Source organism: Raphanus sativus, unplaced genomic scaffold (genome assembly GCF_000801105.2).
Source record: "Raphanus sativus cultivar WK10039 unplaced genomic scaffold, ASM80110v3 Scaffold0056, whole genome shotgun sequence".
NCBI classification, from domain to species: Eukaryota; Viridiplantae; Streptophyta; class Magnoliopsida; order Brassicales; family Brassicaceae; genus Raphanus; species Raphanus sativus.
Window position 1 is genome coordinate 13,119 of NW_026615379.1, and position 12,775 is coordinate 25,893.

Here is a 12,775-nt window from a genome sequence, read left to right on the forward strand (position 1 = left end):
ATGCAAGCAATCATTAATATCAAGTCTACTAGCCATCTGAACACCTTTAACAACAAATATCCTTGGTAAAGAGTGTTAAAAGCTTAGGAGAGTTGGTTCAGACATTTCATCAAACACTTTGTGGGTGGGAAATGCCTAAAGCTCAACCTTTGAGTGGCCAACTCAAAAGAAGCATTAAAAGTACTCTACTAGCAAGGAAATATATAGATCTACACTAATACATCCTCGATCTAGCCTAATCACCCTTAATCTCCCTAACCCATGAATCCAAAAGTGGATTACTCACTAATCACCATGATTACTCTTAAACCATGATGGATCTTAGCTTAATCATGTAGGGATAGAAAGATGAGAACTAGAATCTACACAAGAACACAAGATCAAGATGAGATTGAGATTCAAAGGAAATCTAGAAAATCACCAAGAGGTTTTGTTCTTAAGAAAATTCTAAGATAAGCCCCAAATTGGGAGATTACCAAGTATTTATACTTAGGTTTAGGGAAAGGAAAAGACATAAGTCTCTTCCGCCCGGGTACATGATCCCGGGTACATGATGGTCTCTTCCGCCCGGGTACATGATCCCGGTCACTCTCTTCCTGGTCCTAAATCGCCCGGTTGCATTATCCCGGTCCTGGTTTCCCGGTCGCTGCTCATCTCCTTTGCGCCCGAGGTGCTGACTCCGGTCCAGGCCTGCCCGGTCCAGGTTCCTTCTTCTCTTGTTCAGGATGCGCCCGAGTTGCCCACTCCGGTCCAAGTCTCCCCGGTCCAAATGGTTCTTGACTTGTCTTGCTTGGCCAAACACCATTCTTCATCTCTTTTGGATTTTTAAGCTCTCAAATACTTCAAATCACCTCATAGGATGCTCGAACACCTGATAGGGACATATGTATGCAATATGGATCCTAAAGACATATAAATCCTAATCGATATGATAGAATTGCATAAAAAGAGAAGTTAAAACAATGAAAATATGCAAGACATCAAATATCCACATCCTTGTTGGACTCAAAAAATTTCCAAGATTTATGTCCAAGGAGTAAAGAGATTTCAAATCCAAAGAAAGAAGAGGCACCAAGCCAAGGTAAGTCTTCTAACTTCAAGGATTTAGAAGAGCCGATATGTTATAAATGTCATAAAAGAGGACACTTTGCTGTAGTTTGTCCAAATAAGAAAGCATTGAAAGAAACATCACTAGAAGAGAAAACAGATTTATCTATAAAAAGTTATAGTTTTATTCAATTTGATTTATTGGTTCAAAATTCTTGGGTGATGCACTTGTCTTTGTCAAAAGGTGTTGTAACAAGAATTCATAGGAGAAGAACCACCAGGCGTGACTCTTGTGATGGACCAGAAGATAGTTCAAGACACAAAGCAGTCCATGATGCTTAATGAAGCAAAAACAGTATTAGAAGTATCACACCAAGGTAAGTGTTTAACACCACCTTTAGATACTATTACTGATGTGTGTGTTCTTGGAACAGGGGGTAGAAGTGAAAGTTATATGCTTACTGATGTTCCAAGTAAGGAGCCAGACCATAAGGTAAGTCATGAACCATCTCACATGTGAAAACCAAAATCTGAACATTTGATTGTTCTAATTCCAAAACCTATGGTAAGCTTCATTTTTGATCAGCATGTTCTTAATATTTCCATGAAGAGATTAATGCACTTGTCTTGTCCAAGAGAATGTGAAATATTTTCAGGAACCAAGGGGGAGTGCACTGCCCAAAAAGAAGAGACACAATCCATGATGTTACAAGATGCTGAATTAATGCCATTAGAAGTCAGCCAAAGAAAGGGAAGTGTTTTTAATTTAAAATCGTCCCTATTACTTGATTATTCAGATATGACTCACTTTTCTTTGCCAGAGAGTTTTGATCCAGGAATAAGACAAGAAGATGGTCATACCAGCCTAGGTAAATGATACAGCCTGGAAATCAGACTATAAGACTTGATGAACTGAGGTTCAACCTGAAAACAAAGAAGATAGATTTTTATGAGTTTTATGAGTTTTTATGAAACAAAACAGAAACAAACGGAAGATGAATCCACACAGTAATAGCACAAGGTTCTTTCCAGGAGTGACACATCAGATTTTTAAGAACTTGAGAGATTGACATGTCATTAAATGAAAAAAGTTGAAAATCCAATCAAAACATTTTGTTTTTCCATGTCATTGTGTGACCCGCAAACCAGTCATCTCTTGAGAATACAAGTTTTCTTTGGGAGAAGAAAATGCTTAGTGTGCAAGCACGAGTGCATAGTGATCTCATTTGCTCGGATCTCTCGACGTTGGTGGTTTGGTACGGCTCATATGGTAACGGTGTGGATCTCCGGTGGATATATTCCAGCATCGAGTGATGGTGAAGAGCGGCAGCTCCGACGTCGCTCTCTCCTCCACGTCTCGGTACCACTACATTAAATCAACAAGAGTAAGATGACTTTATCACTCTATGGACGATGAATCCGGTGGTGATTAGTTTGCAAGAGGCAGTGGTGGAGACGATGAACGCAACGTCTTTTTGTACATATAAACAGAGAACCAAGAAGATTTGAAAGAATAACCTAGAACCATGCGAAGGCAAAAAAATAAAAGAAGAGAAGATAAGATAAGAAAAAAGAGATGACGGCTTGGCTTTATGTAGAAGGAGATAGATATACTTATATAATTTATACACCGGTTAGGTTAAAGTGAATAAAAGAATTGAGTTTTGGTCTGATGAAAAAAATTAACTAGAAAAACCAAACCGGTTTTAGTAAACCGAGATATTACAATTTATTATTAAATTGGTGAAATCGAAGACCATGTAACAGGGCATTATTAGGGATCATTAGTAACATTAAAACATGCAGAAGATCACAAATCCACAATCCATAATTCCATGGATATCAAACCAATGATGGAATTATTTGATGAGTTGTCAAGCTCAAACTAATCTGAGCTATGGTCTAATTCTGATGCAGATGATCGATCTCATTCTCAAAGTTACTAGCCAAGTTCATCAAAATGGACATCAGCAAATAAAGAATGCACCAACATTTATGTGAAGAATTTGATCGAAAATATCACATAATATACTCTGCATAAAATATTTTTTCAAAAGCCAATACAAAATATTGGTGATGGAGAATATTTACTCCTAATACTATAAAATCTTATATCATTTTTTAAATAAGTTCTCTACAACTTGATTTAATATCTAAACCAAAATAAATAAATTAAAATATATCTAAGATTATAATTTAAATATCTACATATATATATTTTTAATATAATTTTAAATAAATGAAAGCTGTCTACTATTTAGTTTTTCGAAAATCAAATTTTGAAATTAAATCAAAATAAATGAATATCAATTTTTATTTTTATTTTTGACAAAATATCGGTGAAATACATTTTGGGAAAATAAAAAGATTTCTAAATATTTTTAGAATATTTTGTAACTGAACTTGCCATATTTTCGAAAATATTTTTATTCTTATCCGTCGAATGTACTTTATACATTGCGTAAATAAGAGACAATTATTCCATAAGCAGTTTCTACCATGTGTAAACTTCTGAGTTGTGTGTAGAATTCGAAATCGTAGAACTTTCGAATTACTCATAAAAGTAGAAGTTGCATTTATAAATAATGTAGTTATCTTTAGAATGCGTAGACTTCGCATTCCTCATACAGTCAATCGAAAGGTATTGGTTCTAGATGAAGTATAATAACCTGTTTAACGTGAAATTCAATTTATACTATTTTCCGTAGAAGATGATTTTTTTTTCCGTAGAACATAATTAAAAAAAAAAAATTTAACAAGTCTTACAACCCAAAAGATACCAGTTTGTGTATATAAGTATTTCATCAATTTTTTCTATTTTTCATTTTTTAAAGTTATTTTTTCACCAAGTTTGAAAACTGAAAAGGGTAATTGAGTCAAAAAGATACAAAAAAAGAATTTATATTAAAGAGACAAAGATGTTGTTTTCATTATATTTTGCAAATTTCTCAATTATAAATTTAGACTTTTATCCTTAACCTTAAACTCAATTTGAAAATAAATAAATAATAAGTATAAATATAAAAGTGATATAAATTTAGACTTTTATCCTTAACCTTCACTACGATTCATCAATAGAACCCATTTCCAGAACTAGAACAGAGTCATATACTATATATATTGTGTCAATTAATCACTGGTACCTCAAGAGAATCAGTGAGATCACCTCCAATTTGAAGTGGAGAGACACCATTGGTAGCTAAAATACTTTTCAGAACAAAAAGCAATTGATTGTAAAGAGTTAAAGTAATCTAACAAAATCAGAGTTTTTCTATCGTCATGGCTTTTTATTTTCTTAACGAAGAGACAAAAAGAGAGCAAAAAATTATAATGTTACAGCATCTAAACTGACCCAGAACAAGAAAGAAGAAGATACGTGACATGTGTACTCAAGGTTGAAACAGAATTTCATTTGCATGAATTTGAGATGTTTTACGGATCGATCGAGAGCAGAATTGGGATACGAATGAACAATGAAGTAAACTGATATATTTCTGATTTTTTTTGTTCTGTAATGTTTTTTACGAGTTTCTCCAAATAACACCAATAGAGGTGTGATTTCGTATGAACTAATTTTAACTAGGAATGGATGGCAAGTATTCTGAAATCCCATTTACAAATTTTTTGTTCAAAATATTGTTTAGCTTTGAATAACACTTGATTTGAAAGAACTTTTATAAATTTCTGATTGAATAACAGAGGATTTCAAGTGGTTTTTAATGACTTTACACAAATTTCATATTCAATAACAGGTGATTTGAAAAAAAAAATTAAAAATCTTTAATTGAATAACAGAGGATTTGAATAAAAACCTAAAATCGCCTAAAACTTCTAATTCAATACACCCCCGTTAGTAAAAAGGATAGAATACAAAATCGAAATAAGAATCAAATACATTAGTCTCGTAATTAAGTCGGCTATCAAATACATATATTAAGAAAATGATTAAGCTCTTTATATTATTTTTAATTAGAGTTTCACATTAATTTTTATTTAATCAATAAATCAGGTAAAAATAAAGATTAAACTGATTTTTAATATATAAAAACATAAAACTAATATTTCTATTTAAATAAATCTGAAAATACAAAATACTTATATGAAACAGAAGGATAATAGTTTTAGAGTCTTTGAGACCACATACGGGAAATTAAAACCCTCATTTTTTTGAACAATATGATATTTACGCTACAAACTCGAAAATAATTAACTTGGAAGTTAATTCCTTAAAAATTATCAAAAACATAATTGTTATACAGTAACCAAAATATATAAAAATACAATATATGTTTAGATTAGAAATATCTATACAAAATTTATATTAAGATAATTATTCATTTATAAAATGAAAATATTTTATTAACAATAAAACAAAAATAAATCCCGCGGCGTAGCGCGGGTAATTACCTAGTGAGATGCTAATGATATGAAGAATAAATCAGAGTAAATAAACAAAGATAAAGGATAGATATGGTGGAATCAAGCTGCTGGATGTGTATCACTCTCAGCTTGATCAAATGATGGATTGAAGTGGAATTGCGGATGAAGGTTTGATTGAATCTCTCAATCTGATGGATGATGGACGAAATGGATTGAATAGACACCACAAAGCTCTGTGAAAGGAGACTTTGATAAGCCTGGTTGCTCAAGAGCTGCTTCTCACAAACTCAAAAGACTTCAAACAATAATTTTAAGAAAACTAGAAAACTGCATTTTCATTCATAAAATTCAAAGGTCGTTTTTACAATGAAGCAAAGACAAGAGCTTTATAGGCTCGACCAAGACAGACTCTAACAGTCATAAAATGATAAAAGGAAAGTAATAAACTCGAAATAAAAGACTTGGAAGCAAAGGGATTGATGGCTCCATGAAAACTAGCCGTTGGAGACTTGATGATGAAGATCTTGGCCCAATAAATGTAGCTGATGTTCTTCTTGTATCTGGACGGTTTGAGTGGGTAAGTAAGCTTCCTGGGAATCTTCTTTACTGTCTGTAATGAGCTGATGTCGTGCCTGATCTGAAGAGAAAGAGCTGTTGGAGCTTTATTGCAAGAATCTCCAAATAAGGCAGTTTTGGTGTAAGTGTGGATCCTCCTGATCCAATGGGGGCTGGTGCATGGCATAGACTTGTAAAACTCTTCTTTGACTCCTATAATGTCTCCTGGACGTCTTGGTTTAGTCCTGATGTCTTCTGGTCGGATTGGAATGGCTGGGAAATGATCAAACCGAAAGATTGTCCAATATTTCCATAAATAGCTCCGGTTTGATTTAAGTGAGTCTTCATTGAACCAACTGATCTCCTGGGTTCTGGTGTAGCTAATGACTTCTTGAATACCTCCTGATTGGTTGAAATGATCTCCTGGACGCCAATGTCTGGTTTGAAGCTGATTGAACCGGTTAGCTTCCAATTGAGGCAAGTGTAGAACTGGTTTGACCGGTTTTGGCATATTGGGCATAACTCCATAATTCCGTGGCCATTTCTCCTGATATTGGGCTTCCTGGAAAGATGAGAGACTCCTATTGAATCATATGATCGGCTTTGGTTCAGGCCGCTCCTTCATTGGGCTTGAATCTCCTTCAAAAGTCGGGTACTCGCAGATGGACTGGCTGGGGAACCTCCGGTTTGTAAAATTCATAACTTCTTCCTCCCTGAAGCTTTTCTTGTAATTCCAAGCCTCAGTGAATCCGTCATGAGGTGGCCTTCTAGAAAAATTGGATTCATGACAAAAGACCTTCTGGTTGTTGAGATATTCGCCTGGGACTGGACCTCTGTCGCTGGTACCTCCAAAGTGGCCGGTTTGGGCAGGTTGGTTGACCTCTGGTTCAACCATTGGTTTGATGACCGCATCATTCCCTCCCCCTTGTGAAGTTTTTGACCTCAAAACTGGATAACCTGATACACCACAATAGAGCAAGTCAGGTTTCATTCTCTTTTGGGAGTTTAGAACCTTACCTTGATACAATTTTGGTTTGGTAATGGTTTGTGCATCTGGTGGCTCTTCTTTAAAGAAATGTGAAATGATCACGCCTCTGGTATGGACATTGTCATTTCTTCTCTTCTGGAGATGATGGTTCTCCACACTTTTGGAGTTGATGGTTGTGACCATCTTTGGGACTGATTCTCCAAGCAATGAAAGAGTATCCGGTGGGATATCTTTAAAGCTTTCTTCTTTGCAGCCTGAAAAATTCTCAACATTCTGGACAAAGACCAAATGAATTATATTTAATACTGGAGATGTATTTACAGAATGTGTTGTGGTCGAATTTACCATAGGTGCATCAGCATGATGAAGAATTAAATTCTTCTTTGGACAGCATTGGATTGATGGCTGCTTTTCTTGCAACTTTTTATCTAGGCTGGTATGACCATCTTCTTGTCTTATTCCTGGATCAAAACTCTCTGGCAAAGACAAGTGAGTCATATCTGAATAATCAAGTTTAATAGATGTTTTAAGATCAGAGAAACTTCCCTTGCTGAATTTGAATGGTACTAGTTCAGCATCACTTTTATGGACAGCATCTATTGAACACATGGTTAAGGCTTCTTCTTGCAAGACTACATCACAAATTGGATTGTCTTTTTCTTTGCTTATACCTGGGTCAAAACATCTTGGCAAAGACAAGTGTATTATACCAAAGTAAAGGAATTTATAAACTGATGAACACAAAGAACAAAGTACCTTACTTTCAGCTGTGGCAGCAAGAAATTTTATTTCTTTGTTTGGCTTGCTCTCACCTTGGTCTCCTGTACCTATTTCACTTTCCCTTGGACAAGACAAGTGCATTAATCTTATCATGGAAATAATAATAGCTTTCTGATCCATAGTGAAATTTACCTCAGGTTTTGGCACTTGAACAATTCTTTGTTCAGATTTTGGTTTCCACTTGTGGTGTGGATTTTGATTGAGCTCATGATCTGGCTCGGCCCTTGGCACTTCACTAACCATAGAGCTCTCATCTGGTATCCCTGTACCAAGAATATAAAAATTTAAACCAGTATCTAAAGGTGTTGTTAAACACTTACCTTGGTTTGATACTTTGATTACTGGTTTTCCTTCCTTAAGCAACAAATCATTTCTTCCAGCCTCACTTATGGCTTCCTCCTCTTTAGCAATGCCATGCTGGTAAACTGGGTCTTCTCTTTTAAGTTCTTGCTCCTTAATTCCTGATACAATACCCTTTGACAAAGACAAGTGCATTATACAAGAATTTGGAACCAACAAATCAGATTGAATAAAACTATCACTTTTTATAGATACATCTGTCTTCTTTTCTAGTGATGTTTCTTTCAAAGCTTTCTTATTTGGACAAACTACAGCAAAGTGTCCTCTTTTATGACATTTATAACATATCTGATCTTTCAGAATTTTAAAATCAGAAGACTTACCTTGGCTTGATGTGTCCTCCTCTTTGAGGTCTAAAATCTCCTTGTTCCTTGGAAATAATTCTTTGTGAACTTTGGATTCAAACAAGGATGTGGAGTTCGGATCTTGCTGGACCTCAGGACCTGTCTTAACATTCTTTGACAAAGACAAGTGACTTATACCAGTGGAAGAAGATTCATAAATCAAATTATCAAGTATAGGACTTACCTTAGCCTTTACTTGCAAAGTTTCTAGCTATGGTTTTTCTTTGGTTCTGATCAAAGTGTTTTGGCCGACACTTCTACTCTCCATGGCCTTTGGGATGTCACTTTTCTGGTCTAGGCATTGGACAATGGTGTGCCCCTGGCTTGGTTGCAAGTTGGCTTGTTGAGAACAGCCTCTCTTACTCTCTTGTGCAACAACTTTTCTAGCTTCTTTGGAACCATGAGTTGGATACCTCCTTGGATAAAGTTCCTTAATTTCAGAACTTGTAAACTCTGGTGCAAACTCATGTCTCATGGCTTCCTTAAGAGCTCTCCACGTTTTGATGGTTGGCTCTTTGTAAAACCTCCTATCATCTTCTTCTTGTACCCACCATTTGAAGGCTTCTTCTCTAAGTAGATCTATGGCATAAACTAGCCTCTCTTCCCTCATGATGTTGTTGTAATGAAACCATTCATCAAGGTTTCTCTCCCATCTAAGATAACCTATTTTTCCTGAAAATTTATAGAGTTCAATTTTATTAGCAAAAGAGTTATATTCAAAAACCGAGAATTAACAACATGATGGTTGTGGGTTTTAGAAATTGGAGTTTGATTGATCCTTGAAGGATCTGGTGGCTTGGGCTCGACATAAACAGCCTCTGGTGCATCTCCAAATCTTCTTTCTCCTGGCTGTGGACGTTGGCCTTGTGCCTTTCTTCTTTTCCTCAACTGAGCAATCTGTTCAACCTCTTGCAAAGCTGTCAAATGCTGGCTCTTCTTGGCCATCTGACTTTGTCCGTGTGTTTCTCCTACCATGGCTTCCTGAAAACACTCTCAAAGATCAAGTGAAGAATAGGGAAGTTCTGGTTTAGCAAAATATCAATGCAGCAATGCAACTAATTTAAACAAAACCGATAAATATGCAAATATGAACTGAAATGAAATCAACCATGCAAAAATTATTTTTATTTTGGTTTTCTCAATGCAAATCTCGAAATGAAACAATAATGAATGAAAATTAACACAAATGAAAAGAAAATATGGAAAACAACTAATGCTGATTTTTTTTTTGAATTTTCAGATTTGATATGGAAACAACTTAAAATGCAGATTTTTTTTTTGACTTTTTCAAATGGAAACAAATAAATGCAAACACTTTTTTTTTTATAAATTCAAATACCAAAATGATGAAACAAATATGATATGCACGAAATTAAAATGATATGCCTTTTTGTTTTAACTTTGCAATGCAAGAATCAAAATAATGCAAAATGCAGATTTTTTTTTTTTTTTTGAAATGAATGCACAAAATCTAAAAATGGCAAGGGGAGTTGGGCAATGAATGCAAACAAGCTAATGAAAATTGTTTTGAATCCAAGATGATCTACACGAAAATAAAATTGTCTTCCTCTTTTTATAAATTTTTTTTTTTTGAATGCAACAAGAACACAAAAATGCAGAAACTGTTTTTATGGCTTTTTGATTTATAAAGACAAAACAAATGCAAGCAAATATGAAATGCAAGGATAGATATCACCTTAGTCAGGAGCTTGAGCTCTGATACCAAATGATACAGCCTGGAAATCAGACTATAAGACTTGATGAACTGAGGTTCAACCTGAAAACAAAGAAGATAGATTTTTATGAGTTTTATGAGTTTTTATGAAACAAAACAGAAACAAACGGAAGATGAATGAGATGCTAATGATATGAAGAATAAATCAGAGTAAATAAACAAAGATAAAGGATAGATATGGTGGAATCAAGCTGCTGGATGTGTATCACTCTCAGCTTGATCAAATGATGGATTGAAGTGGAATTGCGGATGAAGGTTTGATTGAATCTCTCAATCTGATGGATGATGGACGAAATGGATTGAATAGACACCACAAAGCTCTGTGAAAGGAGACTTTGATAAGCCTGGTTGCTCAAGAGCTGCTTCTCACAAACTCAAAAGACTTCAAACAATAATTTTAAGAAAACTAGAAAACTGCATTTTCATTCATAAAATGCAAAGGTCGTTTTTACAATGAAGCAAAGACAAGAGCTTTATAGGCTCGACCAAGACAGACTCTAACAGTCATAAAATGATAAAAGGAAAGTAATAAACTCGAAATAAAAGACTTTGAAGCAAAGGGATTGATGGCTCCATGAAAACTAGCCGTTGGAGACTTGATGATGAAGATCTTGGCCCAATAAATGTAGCTGATGTTCTTCTTGTATCTGGACGGTTTGAGGAGGTAAGTAAGCTTCCTGGGAATCTTCTTTACTGTCTGGAATGAGCTGATTTCGTGCCTGATCTGAAGAGAAAGAGCTGTTGGAGCTTTATTGCAAGAATCTCCAAATAAGGCAGTTTTGGTGTAAGTGTGGATCCTCCTGATCCAATGGGGGCTGGTGCATGGCATAGACTTGTATAACTCTTCTTGGACTCCTATAATGTCTCCTGGACGTCTTGGTTTAGTCCTGATGTCTTCTGGTCGGATTGGAATGGCTGGGAAATGATCAAACCGAAAGATTGTCCAATCTTTCCATAAATAGCTCTTGTTTGATTTAAGTGAGTCTTCATTGAACCAACTGATCTCCTGGGTTCTGGTGTAGCTAAAGACTTCTTGAATACCTCCTGATTGGTTGAAATGATCTCCTGGACGCCAATGTCTGGTTTGAAGCTGATTGAACCGGTTAGCTTCCAATTGAGGCAAGTGTAGAACTGGTTTGACCGGTTTTGGCATATTGGGCATAACTCCATAATTCCGTGGCCATTTCTCCTGATATTGGGCTTCCTGGAAAGATGAGAGACTCCTATTGAATCCTATGATCGGCCTTGGTTCAGGCCGCTCCTTCATTGGGCTTGAATCTCCTTCAAAAGTCGGGTACTCGCAGATGGACTGGCTGGGGAACCTCCGGTTTGTAAAATTCATAACTTCTTCCTCCCTGAAGCTTTTGTCATGAATCCAATTTTGCCAAGCCTCAGTGAATCCGTCATGAGGTGGCCTTCTAGGAAAATTGGATTCATGACAAAAGACCTTCTGGTTGTTGAGATATTCGCCTGGGACTGGACCTCAGTCGCTGGTACCTCCAAAGTGGCCGGTTTGGGCAGGTTGGTTGACCTCTGGTTCAACCATTGGTTTGATGACCGCATCAGTAAAACGGTGCAAGAAAGGCAGCCATCAATCCAAAGCTGTCCAAAGAAGAATTTAATTCTTCATGCTGATGCACGCATGGTAAATTCGACCATATCACATTCTGTTCATAAATCTCCAGTATCAGATATAATTCATTTGGTTCTTGTCCAGAATGTTGAGAATTTTTCAGGTTGCAAAGAAGAAAGCTTTAAAGAAATCCCACCGGATAATCTTTTATTGCTTGGAGAATCAGTCCCAAAGATGATCAACAATGAGGTCACTGTTAATGTAAGATAAGCGAGCTATGTGATATAGAACACACAGTAGTACATGGTTATTCAAATACAAGAAATACGACTATATTTATTCTTTCAAAAGCTCATACACGTTCTTCTTAAAAGCAATAAATCAAACAAGCTCAAGACAAACCTCGACTTGTTTGCTAGTCTCACTCGTTCAGAGATCTAAGACAGACTCTGAACCACCTAAGCCCTTAACCCCTAGATGCTTTGCTTCTCCTTCTTCGGACGTACAAAACTCTCTATTGCTAAAAGCTCTCTCTGTGTGTTAACCGGCAACACAGTGCCACGGCTCCCTTTTATATATCTTTGAGGAAGCCCTAGATCTAATTTATCTACCCAATGAAAACTTTCCATTTCTTCTACTTCAGCGAATAAGCCAATCTTCCTTTTCTCTTTAGATCGATTGTTTCTTCTTCAAATCTTCCTTTAATGTCCCTCTTCATTAAATCTTCTTTTAATGCATCGGTCTTGATATGTGCTTCTCACGAACCGCCTCTCTGATGTAGTAGTTCATGTCACACTTCATGAACTACTTTAGCTCTGCTACATCATCGTCTTCACATACACCTTCAATCTCCCCCTTTTTAATTTGTCGTCTCACAAGTACCTGAGATAGAAGACAAGAACAAACCACACAAGACAACACCAGTATATATGTCCAAAAGTTATTTCAACCAAATCAAGACAATTAAGAACATACTTATATTATCCTAAAAAGCGGGTTCAAGCAAATCAATA

At 35.8% G+C, this 12,775-nt stretch overlaps 1 protein-coding gene across 1 annotated transcript; it reads right to left on the minus strand.

Moving 5' to 3' along the window:
• Positions 1-2,269: 2,269 nt before the first annotated feature.
• On the minus strand, positions 2,270-9,064 carry LOC130500902 (uncharacterized). The gene is made up of 5 exons (XM_056995822.1): positions 8,708-9,064; positions 8,434-8,566; positions 8,137-8,211; positions 7,991-8,013; positions 2,270-2,413 (listed from the first exon to the last, which is right to left on the minus strand). The coding sequence occupies exons 1-5, from the start codon at positions 9,062-9,064 to the stop codon at positions 2,270-2,272; spliced, it is 732 nt and encodes a 243-aa protein (XP_056851802.1).
• Positions 9,065-12,775: the final 3,711 nt, after the last annotated feature.

Excerpts from the sequence above, each read along its gene's own strand:
- LOC130500902 (XM_056995822.1), bottom strand. The coding sequence starts at position 9,064 with ATGAGGGAAGAGAGGCTAGTTTATGCCATAGATCTACTTAGAGAAGAA. Across the intron at positions 8,567-8,707 it reads AGGCCATGGAGAGTAGAAGT|AATGTTAAGACAGGTCCTGA; the intron begins GTCGGCCAAAAC and ends TCTTTGTCAAAG. Across the intron at positions 8,014-8,136 it reads TAAAGAGGAGGAAGCCATAA|GGATACCAGATGAGAGCTCT; the intron begins GTGAGGCTGGAA and ends TTCTTGGTACAG.